The 17,496-nt window shown below is 44.4% G+C and overlaps 1 protein-coding gene across 3 annotated transcripts in view; it reads left to right on the top strand.

Annotated features, from left to right (window-relative positions):
* Positions 1-17,496, top strand: part of pltp (phospholipid transfer protein) — a 122,429-nt gene that overhangs the window by 67,559 nt on the left and 37,374 nt on the right. For all 3 annotated transcript variants that reach the window (XM_059980405.1, XM_059980406.1, XM_059980404.1), the window contains 6 exons: positions 2,508-2,663; positions 4,439-4,502; positions 10,130-10,193; positions 10,724-10,815; positions 15,121-15,297; positions 15,378-15,437. In XM_059980405.1, coding sequence (XP_059836388.1) covers positions 2,508-2,663; positions 4,439-4,502; positions 10,130-10,193; positions 10,724-10,815; positions 15,121-15,297; positions 15,378-15,437 — 613 coding nt within the window. The remainder of the gene's footprint in view (positions 1-2,507; positions 2,664-4,438; positions 4,503-10,129; positions 10,194-10,723; positions 10,816-15,120; positions 15,298-15,377; positions 15,438-17,496) is intronic.

The following is a 17,496-nucleotide window of genomic DNA, read 5'->3' as shown; positions in this document are numbered from 1 at the left end:
TGTGTTTCAGATATCTCTGTGTGATAAAGACTTACTCCTAAGATCCCCTTAAAATCTCTCAGCTCTCACCTTAAAACCATGACCACTTGTTTTTGATATCTATACCATGTTTTAACCATCTACCCCATCCATACATCTCATAATCTTGTCTATCAGCTCCTTTGCTCCAGGGGAAATGAGCCCAACCTATCCAATCTCTCTCCGTAATGAAAACCCTCCACTCCAAGTTTGCCCTAACTAGTGTTTGGTGGAGCTGCTACACGATGTCCCTACTCTTATCACCTATGCTGCAGCTTATGAATGGAAGTATGTCATATGCTTTCATTGGCTGAACTCCAAGGTTTCTCTGTTTCTCAACATTGCGCAATGTTCTATCACTCACTGTACATCTCCTACCCATATCTGATTTCCCAAAATGTATCACCTTGCACTTGTCAGGACCGTATTCCATTTGCAAACGCTCTACTCAAGTTTCCAACTGATCTATATCTTCCTGTTGCCTCAGACAATCTTCCTTGCTATCCGCAATGCCACCAATTTCTGTGTCATCTGCAAACTTACCAATGATAACTCCTTCATTCACATCCAAGTCATTGTGTAGTTCACAAACAGCAGAGGTCCAAGCACCAATCCCTGTGGTACATCACTGACCACAGACTTCCATACAAAACGTCATCCTTCCTCCACTATCCTCTGGCGCTGATCAGTCAGCCAGTTTTGGATCCTGAACATCATAAACATCTGGACAGCCTTTCACGTGGCACCTTGTCAAATGAATTTCCATAGACATCTACTATCCAGATTAATCTCTTTGGTTACCTCCACAAATAATTAAATTAAATTAATGAGACAAGATTTTCCCCTCACAAATCCTTAGAACTTACTCCAAAATTTTCATAGCACTGATGCAGGGATCACTGGCCTGCAGTTACCTGGCCTATCTCTGCTGCCCATCTTAAGGGAACAACATGCCCTCCCCTCCAGTCCTTCTGGTACCTTGCCTGTGGCTAATGAAGATAGAAGAATCTCTGACAGGGGCCTAGCAACTTTCTCCATAGTTACCCATTGCATTCTCCTCCATCCCTGGGGAATTATATACCCTTATGTATTCCAAGACATGTAATACCTCCATCTTCTTAATACCTACATGGTCTAGACAATGCCCCCATGTTTCACTTGCTCCCTCCACCCTTTTTATTTCTAACTCCATGAAGTAACCTCCTGTTATTGCAGTTGCGATGTTCATCTCAACTGCTTCTTCTTTATTGCATTCCCAAATATTCTAATTTCCCTTTTTGGTTATTAATGACCATCTTACTTTGGTGCCCTCAAGTTTTGATCTCTCCCACACTTAGAGGCTTGTTTGGGTGGAGTTGTTTTCCAGGCTCTAAAATGCAGTCAATTTCATTTGTGAAAAACTATTGCACCATTATATGTACCTTGATTTCTCTATCTATCTGCATGGTGATATTCTGTGTTCCTGTTACTGTGCTATGTAATCGAGACAGAAGGCTTGCCAGTCTTAGTGTGTTCATGATTTAACTCTTCCCTGTGGACATGTATTACTCCTAAGACAAAGTGGGAAACTCCCTCAACAAACCAGGACCTAGAAGTGTATTTACAAATAGTGTTCTGCATTGAAAATCTTGTTACTGAGACACAATTTTTACACGTGGTATCTATGGATTGAGAGGAATGGAGTGAGGTCATTTGGGATTGTAGTGCAGCAAGAGATCAGAGGTCTCACCAAAGAGGATGAGGTGGTTGCTTAGGGGACTGGGTGTGTCCAAGATATGGCTGTTGATGAGGAATCAGGTTTTGTGAGGTGTTGGTGTCAGTGTAAGTAAGGGTTAACTTTGGTCAAGATTCAAGAAGTGACCAGGATTTCTGGTGATAGATTGGGAAGGAGCAGGGTATTCTGGAGCTGAATTTATGAGGTGCTGTGACCAGGGGATGTGGTGGTGCCTTTGCTGGTTAGCTGGGCTCTGAAGACCCTGCCCTCATTGCTAAATCACACTCTATTTACTTGCGCACAAGGAGAACAGCCGGCCCCTATCACCAAACTGAAAGTTAGAACAGAGAAATGCTATTTTTATGCAGATTGACTTGTTGGATACAGATACTGACCAACTGGTAACCTTGTGTATGTTTAAATTCCTTATTTGCATGATCAATCACCAATCACACTACAATGATACCAGTATTAATAGAAAATGGAATCTAGCCTTCAGAATTAGTGAAGTAACTGACCACTAGTAAGTGTTACCCTAAAACCCTTTGAATCTTTACCTGACTCTGTATGGCAAATAGCTCCAGTCTCCTGCTGTGCAGAGGAAAACTACTCGTCTAAGAGTTTTCTTGCCAGGGCTGACTGCACACTACCTGTTAACTGTTCTTGCCTGCACATTATCTTAACCCTTACCTTGCTGCAACTTCCACAGTGGGACATGGTACATGACTAGAGTTCTTTTCTGCCACCACTGAGACATTTTGTGTTTTTTTTACAGTCAGGACGTTGGTCAGATTAATGCCTCTGCTGAAGGAGCCAACATCTGGGCTGTACTACATCTGTCCAAGAGTAAATCTGGCCAGCTGAAGATAAGCAGGGTGCACTGCAAAGCCTCCATTGCCAGAATGAAAGCAAGGTTTAATGGCAGTTTTAGGTAAAAAAAATATTTTTCTCACGAGGCACGACGTGTTTGAGGATTGCTGTCGTGATGGGAAACCACTGTCTCATCGCACAGGGTGCACTGCAATTACAAACAGAAATATATCCGTGAGTCTCCAGAAAAGCAAAAGCTCAATCCCTCTCAGTTATCATGAAAGGAAGTGAGAACAGGCCCAAGAAGTGGTTCCTTAAACCTGCCCCCAAATTTAATATGGTCACTGACACGGTTTCTGACCATTCCAATATCTCTTAATGTAGCAATTAAAGATCTATTAGTCTCATTGCCTGAGCTAAAGAATGCCAAAAGTTCCTTTCTCATTTAGATGAAGAGGAAGATCCCAGCCTCAACTTAGTCCCAAGTTACTCGTCAACCATCAGGCTCCCGAACCAACGTGGACAACTTCGGTCACCTGAACACTGAAATGATTCCACAAACTATGGACTCACTTTCAAGAACTCTACAACTCCTGTTCTCAATATTGTCAATCTACTGCTTTTGCACAGTTCATCTTCTTTTGCACGTTAGTTGTTTGTCCTTCTTCCTGTGTTGTTTTTCATTGATTCAAATGTTTCTTTGCATCGACTGAAAGTGCCCACAAGAAAATGATTCTCAGTATAGTATACAGTGACATATGCTGTATGTACTTTCATAACAAATTTACTTTGAGCTTTGAAGTGGTATAATTCCCCCCAGCTTCCTGTCCTTCCAGCATCTTGGCTTCATCGCTGACAGTCCCTCTAAGATCCCCGTACTTTCAGCTTCATCTGTTCTTCTGAATTCATTTGTACAGAGGCCAGTCTTATTTAGGTCCTTCTCAGGGTGACCCCCTCATCCAACATTGAGCCTATTGGATCTACAGAATCATGTACATCCTTCCCTAGGAAAGATGAAATCTCTAGATTCTCACCAAACCCCTGTGGCAAAGCTTCCTTACTGTTTTTTTTTCATCAAATCCTCATAATAAAGGCCAACATCCAAATACTTTGTCATGGTTAGCTGTATCTATGTATTTACTGTGTAAGTTTTGTGAACCAACTCTCCTAGAAGTACTGATAGTATTTCACCACTTAAAAAGTAAATATCATCTTCTCAATTCTGCCAAAGCAAATGTCCTCACATTTCCCATATTGTGTTCCTTCTGCCACTTCATTTTCCCCATTGCTTCAGCTGTCAATGGAACTTTGCAGAATCTTCACATCCATCTCACATCATACCTTTTCTCCACCAGCTAACTTGACCACATTACACCGTGGGCAAGATAGTCATGCACACAACTCTGGATAAAATAGCCCATTACTGTTGAACATCCACCTCACCTGCCGTAAATCCATTATATGAACAGTTCTTGGCACAGATGGGAAATTGGTTTCCTCATATTTTTTTAGCTATGTTTTTATTTACCCCAGGACTCATTTTCCAGTTTACAATTACCCTAAGTGATGTCAACAGTAAATCAACATGTGGAATTCCTCTTCAGTGAAGTTTCAATTTCTGAAGAACGACTTTACTCTAAGACCTGATAGATTTTACTAATTATATTTCATCTAAAATGAGAGGCCAACACTTAAATTGTCTCACTGAGATGTGTTACTTGAAGCTTTGCTTGTGGAGATCAAAGTCATGTCTTCTCTCACTCTCTAGCGTGGAGGGTACAATCTTCCTGCTGGTTGATGCCAGAACACTGATTTCCCATACATGGTATTTTTCTTTAGCTCCTCTCTAATAATACAGGTGATTTGCTAAGTTCATGCTATTGTCTCCTTTTACAGAGGCTTTTATCAAGTATTCGCCACCGTTCTCACCACTGGTTTGCGCTTCCTCATAAACCAACAGGTAAATCTCACTTTCTGCGTATTCACCATGTCTTTTAATTCATTTTTCGGAGTGTAGATTTTTTGCCCATTCCTAATTATGTGGAGGTGAGCTGCCTTTTTGAACGGGGGGGGGGGGGGGTATCCCATAGAACTGAGATGGAAAGAGTTCCAGCACTTGCCCCAGTGATGATGAAGGAAAGCAATATATTTCCAACTCAGGGCAGTGCATGACTTGGAAGGGAATCTGCAGGTGGTGGTGTTCCCATCTGCCCACTGTCCTTATCCTCCTTGACGGTAGATGTCATAAATTTTCAAGGTGCTTTTGGAGTAGCTTAGGAGAATATCTGCACTTTATAGCCGGTAAATGCTCCAGCTGTGGAGCACATGAGGTGGAGCGATTGAATGTTTAGGAGGCCACTGGGATACCAATCACATGGGCCACTTTGTAGTGAGTGGTGCCGAGCTTGAGCTTGAGACAGAGTCATTTGTAATCAATGCACCATAGAAAGCATCCTCTCTGGACGCACATCGCAACAACTGTTCCCTACGTGACTGCAAGAAACTGCAGAGTTGTGGGCACAAATCCAAAGACCCCACCCTCCCCAAATTTTCTCCCTTCTCCCCCCCCCACCTCCCAATCGGGTAGAAGATGTATAGAAAGCCAGAAAGCTTGTACCGCCAGGCTCAAGACAGCTTCTATCCCACTACATAGACTATCAGACTCTTAAATGGATTTCTTGTACAATACAATGGACTCTTGGTCTGACAATCTACCTCATTATGGTCTTACACTTTATCATTTACCTGGACTGTACTTTCACTGTAGCTTTCACTGTGCACTGGCATAATGCACCATGTGATGATTTGATCTGTATGAACAGAATACAAGGCTTTTCACTGCATCTCGGTACATGTGACCCTAATAAAACAAAGCACTAGGGCAGGCACCTACTCCAACAGCCATGAAGATTCTGTGCTAATCTCATTGCAAATCACTTCAGAGTGAAGGGAAGGATCTCTTGACTCTGTAATAGATTCCAAGTCCTCCACACCTTAGAGTTGGACAAATGTTCAGACATTGTGGAGTACAAAGCCGAAAACCTTGCCTAGATCAACACGCAAGGCAGTGGAAGAGCTCAGTAGGTCATGCAACATCTGTGAAGGAAATTGGACAGTTAGTGTTTTGGGCTGGACCAGATTAAAAGATTTGATCTGAAATGTTGACTGTTCATTTCTCTCCATCGATGCAGCCTGACCCATGCCCAGCACCATGTGTGTCGCTCCCGATTCCGTCATCTGCAGTCTCTTTTGCCTCAACCTGGTCTTAATGATTCCCCATGAAGGAGCTGATCTGAACCCCAGGCAGCAACACTGGCTGGATGCAGCTACAATGGGAACAGTGGCAACTCTGCTCTCTGCACCTCCACAGTCCAGTGGCTGCCCTCAAGAAGCACTGAATCATTTTTCTCTGGAGCTCAGTCTGATCTGGTGCTGTGTGAGGCTGGCTGCCTGACCATTGCAGGCAGAGTCACCGTCCTCTCCAGTCATCATGTGATTTGCTCCGGTCACTCTGGCAGCAGGCTGAGGCCCCTGTGGCCATGCTGGGCTCAAGGTTCACCTCCTGGTGAAGATAAAGCACCTGAAAATAATCCAAAGAAGCACCAAGTGAATGGGAAGAATCAGATTCAGGTTCATTATCAGCATCTATAAGGAGAAGTACTGTCAATGTTTCGGACTGAGACCCTTCGTCAGGATCCTAACGAAGGGTCTCGGCCCGAAATGTCGACAGTGTTTCTCCTTATAGATGCTGCCTGGCCTGCTGTGTTGTTTGAATTTCCAGCATCTGCAGATTTCCTTGTGTTTGCTCAGGTTCATTATCACTGCCTTATATGTTGTGCAGTTCAGTGGTTCTATTTAATATCAGAGAATGTGTACAGTATACAACCTGAAATTCTTACACTCCACAGACATCCACGAAACGGGAAAAAAACAAAGAATGACAGAAAAACGTTAAAACCCCAAAGCCCCCCTCACCCCTCCCATACACAAACAACTGCAAAGCATCAACCCCCCACCAGCCTCAGCAAAAGCATTAGCCCCCTCAACACCCCCATGCAAGCAATAGCAAAGCCCCCAAAAGAGACCAAGCATCAAAAAACCACTTTGACATCCCACAGGCTCTCTCACTCTCTCACCAACAAGGGAGAGACAGGTATCACTCCTGCCACAGCAAGGGGGTGCGGGGCAATAGCTCACTGTTTCAATGTTACAATCTGCAAAGTTGCTCATTTTGACAGCAGCGTACACTGCTGTCTGGATTTCCGATCTCCTGCGACGCCTGGCGAGGGATTGGGTTGTGCACAGAGCAGCAGGGCCACACCCTGAAGGTGCATATCTTCCAGGCTGCTCCTGGAGACATCAAAAACACTAGGCCACTCAGTGAGCGGGAACCCACCGCTGTGAAGCACCACAGTTTGAGTGCAGCTATAAATCACGGTCTCTAATAGGACCCCAGCCACCCTGAAAAGGAAAGAGACATAAAAGAAAAGAATTCAAAGATGAACTGGAAGAAGCTGGCCTTTGGCTCCATCTTCAGTGTTGTTTGGCAGCAGCAGGACAGTGCAGACATCACGTCACATAAGTTAGAAAATGCAGTAAAGGCTGATCTTCATGGATTCATGGACCATTCAGTAATGTCATAGTGGAAGGGAAGAAGCTGTTCTTGAATCACTGAGAGCTGGTCTTCAGGTTCCTGTACCCTTTCCCTGATGGTAGTACTGAGAAGAGGCTATGTCCTAGATAGTGATACATGCTGCCTTCTGAAGATATACTCCGTGGTGCCCATGATGGAGTTTACATCCCTCTGCAGCCTCCTTCAATCCTGCTCATTGGAGACTCCATACCAGATGGTGGTACTTCCAGTCATAGAATTCTCCAACGTACGTCTGTAGAAACTGCTGAGTCTTTGATGACATGCTAGATCTCTAATCACAGTGAGGGCACCGGTAATGCAGATGACTTCTTGCTGTAGCTACTGAGCTTCAGGTTTTGGCAGAGCATGTTTTTCTTGTGTTAGAGAAGTAATCTTATGATCCAGGAATACTGTATGTAGTGTAGGGTGTCAGTGTGAGGGTGTGAATACAGAGTATCTGGGTGCTTCACCAGTGATTGGGTTAGACTATAGGACCATAAGACATAGGAGCAGAATTAGGCCATTTAGCCCAGCAAGTCTGACCCTCCATTCAATCATAGCTGATATAGTTTTCCTCTTAACCCCATTCTCCCTCCTTCTCCCATAACCTTTGACACTCTTACTAATCAAGAACCTGCTAACCTCTGCCTTAAATATACCCAATGACTTGGCCTCCACAGCTGCCTGTGACATCAAATTGCACAGATTCATCACCCTCTGGCTAAGGAAATTCCTCTTCATCTCTGCTCTAAAGGGATGTCCTTGTATTCTGAGTCTGTGCCCTCTGGTCCTAGATTCCCCCTCTCCACATCCACTCTATCTGGGTCTTTCAATAGTCAAACAACAACAACACACACAAAATGCTGGTGGAGCACAGCAGGCCAGGCAGCATCTAAAGGGAGAAGCGCTGTCGACTTTACAGGCCGAGACCCTTCGTCAGGACTAACTGAAAAGAAAGATAGTAAGAGATTTGAAAGTAGTGGGGGGAGGGGGAAATGTGAAATGATAGGAGAAGACTGGAGGGGGTGGGATGAAGCTAAGAGCTGGAAAGGTGATTGGCGAAAGTGATACAGAGCTGGAGAAGGGAAAGGATCATGGGACGGGAGGCCTCAGGAGAAAGAAAGGAGGGAGGGAAGCACCAGAGGGAGATGGAGAACAGGCAAACAACTAAATATGTCAGGGATGGGGTAAGAAGGGGAGGGGCATTAATGGAAGTTAGAGAAGTCAATGTTCATGCCATCAGGTTGGAGGCTACCCAGCCGGTATATAAGGTGTTGTTCCTCCAACCTGAGTTTGGATTCATTTTGACAGTGGAGGAGGCCATGGATAGACATCAGAATGGGAATGGGACGTGGAATTAAAACGTGTGGCCACTGGGAGATCCTGCTTTTTCTGGCGGACTGAGCATAGGTGTTCAGCAAAACGGTTTCCCAGTTTACGTCGGGTCTCACCAATATATAAAAGGCCACACCGGGAGCACCGGACACAGTATACCACACCAGCTGACTCACAGGTGAAGTGTCACCTCACCTGGAAGGACTGTCTGGGGCCCTGAATGGTGGTGAGGGAGGAAGTGTAAGGGCAGGTGTAGCACTAGTTCCATTTACAAGGATAAGTGCCAGAGGGAGATTGGTGGAAAGGGAAGGGGGGGGGGGGGCGAGTGGACAAGGGAGTCACGTAGGGAGCGATCCCTGCGAAAAGCTGCGGGGGCGGGGGAAGATGTGCTTGGTAGTGGGATCCCGTTGGAGGTGGCGGAAGTTACGGAGAATTATACATTGGATCCAGAGGCTGGTGGGATGGTAGGTGAGGACAAGGGGAACCCTATCCCGAGTGGGGTGGCGGACGGATGGGGTGAGGGCAGATATGCGGGAAATGGGAGAGATGCGTCTGAGAGCAGAGTTGATGGTGGAAGAAGGGAAGCCCCTTTGTTTAAGAAAGGAAGACATCTCCTTCGTCCTGGAATGAAAAGCCTCATCCTGAGAGCAGATGCGGCGGAGACGGAGGAATTGTGAGAAGGGGATAGCATTTTTGCAAGAGACAGGGTGGGAAGAGGAATAGTCCAGGTAGCTGTGACAGTCTGTAGGCTTATAGTAGATATCAGTAGATAGGCCATCTCCAGAGATGGAGACAAAAAGATCAAGGAAGGGGAGGGAGGTGTCGGAAACGGACCAGGTAAATTTGAGGGTAGGGTGAAAGTTGGAGGCAAAGTTAATGAAGTCAACGAGCTTTTTCTTTCTCCTGAGGCCTCCCGTCCCATGATCCTTTCCCTTCTCCCGCTTGGTATCACTTTCACCAATCACCTTTCCAGCTCTTAGCTTCATCCCACCCCTTCCGGTCTTCTCCTATCATTTCACATTTCCCCCTCTCCCCACCACTTTCAAATCTCTTACTATCTTTCCTTTTGGTTAGTCCTGACGAAGGGTCTTGGCCCGAAACGTTGACAGTGCTTCTCCCTATAGATGCTGCCTGGCCTGCTGTGTTCCACCAGCCTTTTGTGTGTGTTGTTTGAATTTCCAGCATCTGCAGATTTCCTAGTGTTTGCTCTTTCAGTATTCAATAGGTTTCAATGAGATCCCCCCCCATTCTTCTAAACCCCAGTGATTACAGGCTTGGAGCCTTCAAATGCTGCTCGTACATTAACCCTTTCATTCCCAGGATCATTCTTGTGAACCTTGCCTGGACCCTCTCCAAAGCCAGCACATCTTTTCATAGGTAAGGGGCCCAAATCTGCTTATGGTACTCCACGTACATCTGACCAATGCCTTAAAAAGAGTCAAATTGTTTTGGATATTCTGTGCCCGATGGACTACTCTCGGCAAGCACTGACTGAGAATGATATCAGATGATAATCTTGTTGATGCCCATGAGTTGCCACGTTGATTTGAACTGTGCGATTGAGGAGGAGCAATATTGTCTTTTCTACCTGAATAATCCCCCTGTCTCTGCTCCTGTAGATTTGTCCAACCTTACAGCACTCAGGGCTGGTGCTGCTGAACTCTCTGCTGGAGACCGTGCCAGGTATGTATGTATCCTGCCCAGTGAATGCAGCGTGCGCGGAGAACAACCAGCTCCGTGTTGCATGCTGGCGTGACACCTCCGCCCTGGGAGCTGAACTGGAGTGGGGCAAAGTGTTGTTTCCTGTGAAGGCGCCTGGCATTCTGACCACCTCAGCCGTCAGCAGTACAGTGCGTCGGGAGGGTGGGGGAGCTTGGTGAGGTGAGGGACCGGACTATGCGTCCTGATAACAATGCGACTCCTGGCTCCAAACTGCACAGATAAAATGTGGACTGGTGACAAAGTGCTTGCCACCCCTGCAGCCAGGAGGATCTTCAAGGGCTGCCCGGAATCCCAGTGGGAGACCTGGTGTGCCCGAGCGATAATGAAATGGTTCACTTATCCCGGAGAGGTTACCGTTTTCATCTGCAATTTTGCCCTCCTGTAGTCTAAGCTAGATGAGTGCAAGTCCCATCACTGATTATGTTTTTCAATGGTCTTGTTAATACTCTCCTCTGGACTTCTGGGACTAACACTTTTTCTCCCTTATAAAGTGAAAACAGCGGTGGACCAGTACATAGGGATCGATTATTCCCTCCTCAGTGACCCAAACGTTACTTCTGACTACATGGACATGGACTTCAAGGTAAGGGTTACAAGCTGGTACAGAGCCTATGGGTAGTGATAGTTCTCTTCCCACTGGCCAGAAGCAGCATCATGAGGCAGGGCACTGTTGATTCACCCATCACCAGAGATTTCCTGAGGAGACCAGCCTGAGACCAACCTTCAAGGAGAGGCAAGACCAGAGCTGAACTGGCCACCAGGGTAAGGTGTAGGCTCCCTCACCTATTCCACAGACCTAAGGGCTGGTTGGTTAATTGGTCACGTGGGTGTAATTGGCAGTGCGGGCTCGTTGGGCTGGAAAAGCCAGTAACTTGTGCTGTACCTTTAAATAGAAGCAAGATAAGTAAAATGTTCCCCCTGGGCACACTTGCACCAAGGAGTGGGACTGGTGTGTGGGGGATGTTCTTGATGGCCAGCCTGTCAGACGGTGATATTGTTCAGGTGGAGGGTGACCTAAGTGTGTTCTGTCCGTTCCGCAGGGGCAAGCGAAGTAGAGCTAGTGGCTACGGGTGTCAAAATCCAAAGTTGCAATCTCAAAGTGAGGGGGTGGCGACTCGGGACCGAGATGGGAAGAAGTTTCTTCACCAAGTGGGTGACAAAACTCTGCAATTCTCAGCTGAAGAGGGTCAAAGGTTTTTCAATATTATGAAAAGTATTCTGAAAATCCAAGCATTTTAGATTAAAACAGTAAAGTGGCAGTGAGTTTAAATGCCAACTGCAATCTTACTGGATGGTAGTGCAATTACATGATGTAATGGGTTATGGGTTTTGTGGTCATCTTGCATTGCAAGTCAGGTAACTGCCGTGCGGCATAACACTGATGTTAATTCATGGCTGGTGCCAAAATGGGTGAGCTTCACTGCCCAGCTAACCCTCCCAAATCATAACCACTTTATTACTCTTTACCTCAGGCACTCCTCTTCAAGGGGCAAGAATACTGTTGTCAAATCTGGTGGAAAAGATGCATAAGATTTTGCTCGATTTCCAATAAAGAACCAATTCAGATAGACTCTTTGGTTTTGTAGCCTCTGTAAAAGTTTGTACCTTTTATTTTATACAGATGCATGCTTCCACTGGTAAGCCAAGATAAATCAGTTCACTCAGCCTGAAGCATTGACTCTTTATTCCTTTCAGTAGGTGATGCCTGACCTGCTGAGTTCTTCCAGAATTGAGTGAGTGTGTGTGTGTGTTACACACATTGCACAGTACAACATTTGTTTCTCTTTAACTCCCCACATGCCTATCTAATCACTTCACTACCTCAGCTAGAATATGAAGGTTTTCTCCTTCAATGCACCTAAGAATTACCACATTACCCTGAATGCAGAGGAGTGATTTATTTCTTGTAAAACGTTTGTTCATGGTGGTCTGGAAGAATTACTGGATGATTTGTCACTACCTATGTGTCTGATGGGTGAATACACATGTTGATTGTTAGATTTTGTTGGCTCTCCTGGTTGACGTTTTTATCTATTGAATTTAAATGGAGGTTTTCATGAGACAAATCCAGTTTGGTAAATACTTTAGTTCCTGCCAGATTAGTTTGTGGGTATTCTTCATCAACTACCACTTGTTTGGGTGTGGTCTTGTCGCTGCAGACTGCACTGGTCCATTTAAGCTGCACGGGTGCGAGGCTGCACAATAACTGAAATGCTCCTGCACAGCTGGAATTTTCTTTAATATAATGTTTTATTAAAGTGCTATGTAGTTTTCAGACCATGTAAACATTTATTGTGCAGCTGTAATTAGCGAGAAGGTTGGCAGAGTGTTACACACGACTGCCATTCCATCTCACCAGGCATTCCACATCTCCAAACGTTTGAAGAATTGCTCCCAGCTACAACTTCAGTTGCCTTGTGCTTTTGCTTAGATGTGTTTTGCTGAAGTTCTGTAAATAGGTATCAGGTCTCGTCATAATGCAGTGCACAGTCATGTCATCTTTCAAACAAATGCAGGCAGTCCCCGGGTTACATACGAGTTCCATTTCTAAGTCCGTCTTTAAGTCGGATTTGTACGTAAGTCGGAACAAGTACATCTGGTATTATTTAGCATCAGTTCGTCGAACGTTTGTCTCAGAATATAGTATATATTTTACCTTTCTATGCATATAAAACACTTCAGAAACGTATGTATTCCAATAATTAAACCACTGTGTTGCTGAGTAATAATTTCATTAGGGCAGCGACTTTCACCCGCTCCATGATTCTCACTTTATCCATTATCCTTTAAAGTTGTTCCGATCGTTGACCGACTGTAGCCCAACGCTTTTCCAATGACCGATGGTGTTTCACCTCTTTCCAAATGCTTTATTATTTCCACTTTATTTTCAAACGCAATCGCTTCCCGTCAATGGAACAGAACCACTGCTGCCGCCGGCTCCCGAGCTTTGCGGGCTCCCAAGATCCACTGGGTCCTAAGGACCACCGCATTGAGACAGGTTAAATGTGACAAGTGGGGGCTGTGCTGGGTTTGGGTATTTAATCTTCCACAATATTCTGCGTGGGAATTTAAACTGGAGGTGGCAGTGTATTTTTTACGAGATCGAGTTGTGAGCTCGACATCAACCCAGCACAGATGGTACGGAGTCACTGGATCAACATCAACCCGGCACGGGAGCGGACTGACACTGGATCGAACCTCCGTTCACGAGCCTGGCACTGATCTCACCACGCCACCATCCGACCAGAATGGGGGGGGGGGGGGTCAGGGTGAATCTTACTAAGAAAAATTTAAATTAAATACAACATTAAACACTCAACACAGTGTCAATGGCAACAACAGTGACTTAAAATGATGAACGGCGTTGCGATCTGACTTAAAATGGCGGACGGCGTTCTCCTTCCTTGATTCGTAAGTACGAGTTGTCTGTAAGTCAGACGTTCATAACTCGGGGACCACCTGTACTCCAAAATCTTGGTGGAGCCATTGTCCACCACATGCCAAGGATGTGGAACCTGGCACATGCTGTAAATCAGCAAGTTCCACATTTGACTGATTTACAACCCGTGCCAGGTTCCACATCCTTGTCATCAAGTTCCTTGCAGCAAAAGCTGATATGCTCATCTGAATGTTCTTTTACTCTGGACCAGACCTACAAACTGCTTCAATAACAGGCAGCTATTTTCAACTCGTGTCTCTGTCCCAGGTAATTGTTATTGTGCCTCCTACAGGTAAATTGCAGAAGTATGCCTTTCTCTTGGATTCTGACCAAATGTTCATCTTCATCTTTATCGAAGCTGTTCTCCGACAGGTTCTGAATGCCATCTTTCATCAGTCAACCAGAAAATTAGTCTACCCCTAGAGCTCTCTCGCTCTTGCAATGCTCTCAGCGTGCCTTCAGTCCTGCAGTATCATTGCCAGTGGGCTCACCAGCATTTCAAATTGCATGTTCCACAAAGCAATTTCAGAATTAACTGTACAGGGGAGCTATTTCAAAGGGAGCTTAAACACTAAACAGACAGGCTAGGTTTGGAGTCACACACCATCAAGATAGGGTAAGCCAAAGGTCGTGAGCGAAACCAGGTGGAGTTTTATGATAATCCAGTGAATTTTGTGGACAGCATTGCTATTTTCCCATATCTAGAGAATTAACTGAATTTAAATTCTCTGAACACTGGTCTGTACATTGTTAGTTCAATTCTTTGGATCACTAGTTTGATAACTTAACCTGTGCCAACACAGTCTGTACCCCCACCTCCCTGATGTGCCCTGTCCCTCACTCATCCAATACCCATCAAGCCAGACCGCAGAAGGACATCAGGCTGTGGTATCAAGAAATGACGAAGAGCATTGGTTACAGAACAGCTTTGGGAACAGACAACATCCCAGCTCTAGTACTGAAGACCGAGTACATTTACACCCACTGGCATCTACTCAACAATTACTCAAGTATGTTCCGTTCACAAAGAACAGAACGTGTACTGGTTCCATACTGCATATTACTCAGACTCTAAACCAAGTCAAGCTTTACCATGGAAAATTGAGAATCAATTTACCACAGTCATCGACAAAGAGATCCATGCAGTGCTATTGAGTGACACTTACTCACCATCACCATGCTCTGCAATGTCCAGACTGGCTTTCACCAGGAGATTGCCACTTCAGACCTCATCACAGCCTCGGTACAATCTGAGAAACGAAGTGACCCAATGATCTCCTCCAGCCAGCTGGAATCAAACCCTACAGCAGGAGCAGGCTCCCTGTCACCGTCGGTGCACTTTATTCTGATTTCATTCTGCTGTTAATCATTTCTTATCTTGATTTTAATTGAAATCCCATGTCTGTGTGCACGCTTTACTGAGATTTTCCTGCCACTTTTTTCTTCCAGGGAATGTTCTATCCTCTTCAATATAAAAACGAAACTCTGCCAAACACTGCAGCTAAACCCCATCTGAAGAGCAAGGATCGCATGGTGTATATCTCTCTGTCCGAGTACTTCTTTGACTCCGCCATGTTCTCCTATTATAAAGCTGGATCGCTAAAGACTGAGATTCCTGAGAGTCAGGTGAGCTTCCAATCCTTACAGCAACTAATGTGAAATAAGTCACTGGCAGTTACTGAATTCTGTTGCCAATTTGTTACCAGATGCCAGTGGACCTTGCCTATTTACTCAGGACAACTTTCTTTGGACCAATCATCCTATTGGTGAGTAACAAGGCGATGTTATATATTATTACTCCCTTTCTCTGTCTCATCCTTCTCCTCTTGCTTTCTGTTCTCTCATTTTCCTTCTCCACCTTTCTGTCTGATCTCTGATTATCTCTGTCTACGCATCTCTTTCCCCATGTCTCACAGAGTCACAGAGCAAAATACAGCTCGGACACAGGCCCCTCATCTCACCAGCCACACTGACCACTGTGTCCAGCCGGCTAGACCCAATTCCCTGTGTTTGGTCCAAATCCCTCTCAGCCCTGTTCCTCCCTGTCTAGCCAAGTGCTTCGAAAATGATACTATTTGTACCTGTCTTAACCTCTTCCTCTGGCAGGTCGTTCCATATACTCACCACTCTCTGTGTGGAAAAGGTTGCCCCTCAGCTCCCTTTGAAATCGTTCCCTCCTCACCCTAAACCTATGACCTCTAGATCTGGATTTCCATATCCTGGGAAAACTGATGTCTCTCATAATTTTAAACACTTCTATAAGGTCATCACTCATTCTGCCACATTCTAAAGATTAAAGGCCTGGGTTGGCCAACCTCTCCCTGTAACTCAGGCTGTTCTCGCCCTGGCAGCATCCGTCGTAATGAATCTTCTCTGAACTCTTTTGAGCTTAACCATGTCTTTTCTATAATAGGGTGACCAAAACTGTACATAGTAGTCCAAGTGCAGCCTCACCAATGACTTGTACAACAGCAACATGAAGTCCATAAACATATCTTTTGCTCTCTTTCTTGTTTTCTGATGCATCCATTCTCTCTTTTTCTGTCTCAAAGTACCAAAGCTCTGCATTTCTTTCACTTCCCTACTAAACACAAACCTAGTCTGGTGTTCTTTTGCTATTTTCTCCTTCATTGCTATAAAGTTGAAAGTAAATTTATTATCAAAGTACGTATATGCCGCCATATACCATGGATTCCAATTAATTGGGACACATCAGGACCAGTACGTTTTGGCCTAGTTAAGTGGCTGACCCATTTAGCCAAAGTTTCATGTTAAAAGAATATAAAAAAGAGGAACTGCTGTTTAATTGTATAACAAATTATGTTTTTAAATGAAATTTAGAACAAATTAGAACACTATCAATATAAAACTGTGTTTTAGTTCCTAATAGTTATCGATGGAGGAATTGATCCAGTGTATGCTGCCATGTTCTATTGATTGACTGTAAATGAACAAAATCAGCACAGATACCTTGAGTAGATAATGGACTGCCTGCATTGCCTTTCTGCATGAAGTTGTGTCGTAATCCAACAATAAATTTCCTGGCACCCTTTGTAGTCACTAATTCAAGTTTTGATGCGTAATCTTCATCAATTTCCTCATCTTCATAATTCCTGTTTTCATACAATGCCTTCAATGATTGTGTCCTCCAAATCTTCATTTTCATTGCAACATTCAAGATGATCATCGATATCTTCAAATTCTTCATAAGCAAAATTATCAGAAGTCACTGATTTTGTTTCACTGGCCCAACTGGATAACATAACACAAGCACACCCAACTGACACAATTTAAAAACTTTGCTCTAAGCACCATGGAGTATCTAACAGCATGCGAATGAAGCTAGTTAGAGATTGTTTGGCAACTGTCCCAATTAAGCAAAATAGTGTCTCAAATATACAGAGAGAATCCTGGCTATTTTCTCAAATAGTTTTTTGTTCTTTAAGAGTTGTCCCAAATAAGCAGCTGACTCAATTAATTGATCCCGCAGTTAACTAGAATCCACTCTCCAATGATTATAGCAGAAAACAATAAGGAATTTTGACACATTTGGACTCAAATTCTCAGTATTGGAGCATATGCACTTAACCTTTAAGCAATAATTTGATTTACCTTAAATAGATTGATACTAGACTCAAGGAAAGGCGTGGATAAGTGAAGCCATATTGACTGTATTGGTATTTGCTTTGTATCAATCAATTTTCAGACTCTTAATCTAGAATATGTTATTACTTTAACTATAGATTATTTGGTATTTGTATCATAACTGTAGTTATGTTGTATTCTGTGTGTACTAACTTAAGATTCATTTCCTTGCAGACATTC

This window comes from Hypanus sabinus, chromosome 9 (genome assembly GCF_030144855.1).
Source record: "Hypanus sabinus isolate sHypSab1 chromosome 9, sHypSab1.hap1, whole genome shotgun sequence".
Taxonomy (NCBI): Eukaryota; Metazoa; Chordata; class Chondrichthyes; order Myliobatiformes; family Dasyatidae; genus Hypanus; species Hypanus sabinus.
The sequence above is the reverse complement of the archived record's forward strand: the minus strand, read 5'-3'. Positions and strand labels throughout refer to the sequence as shown.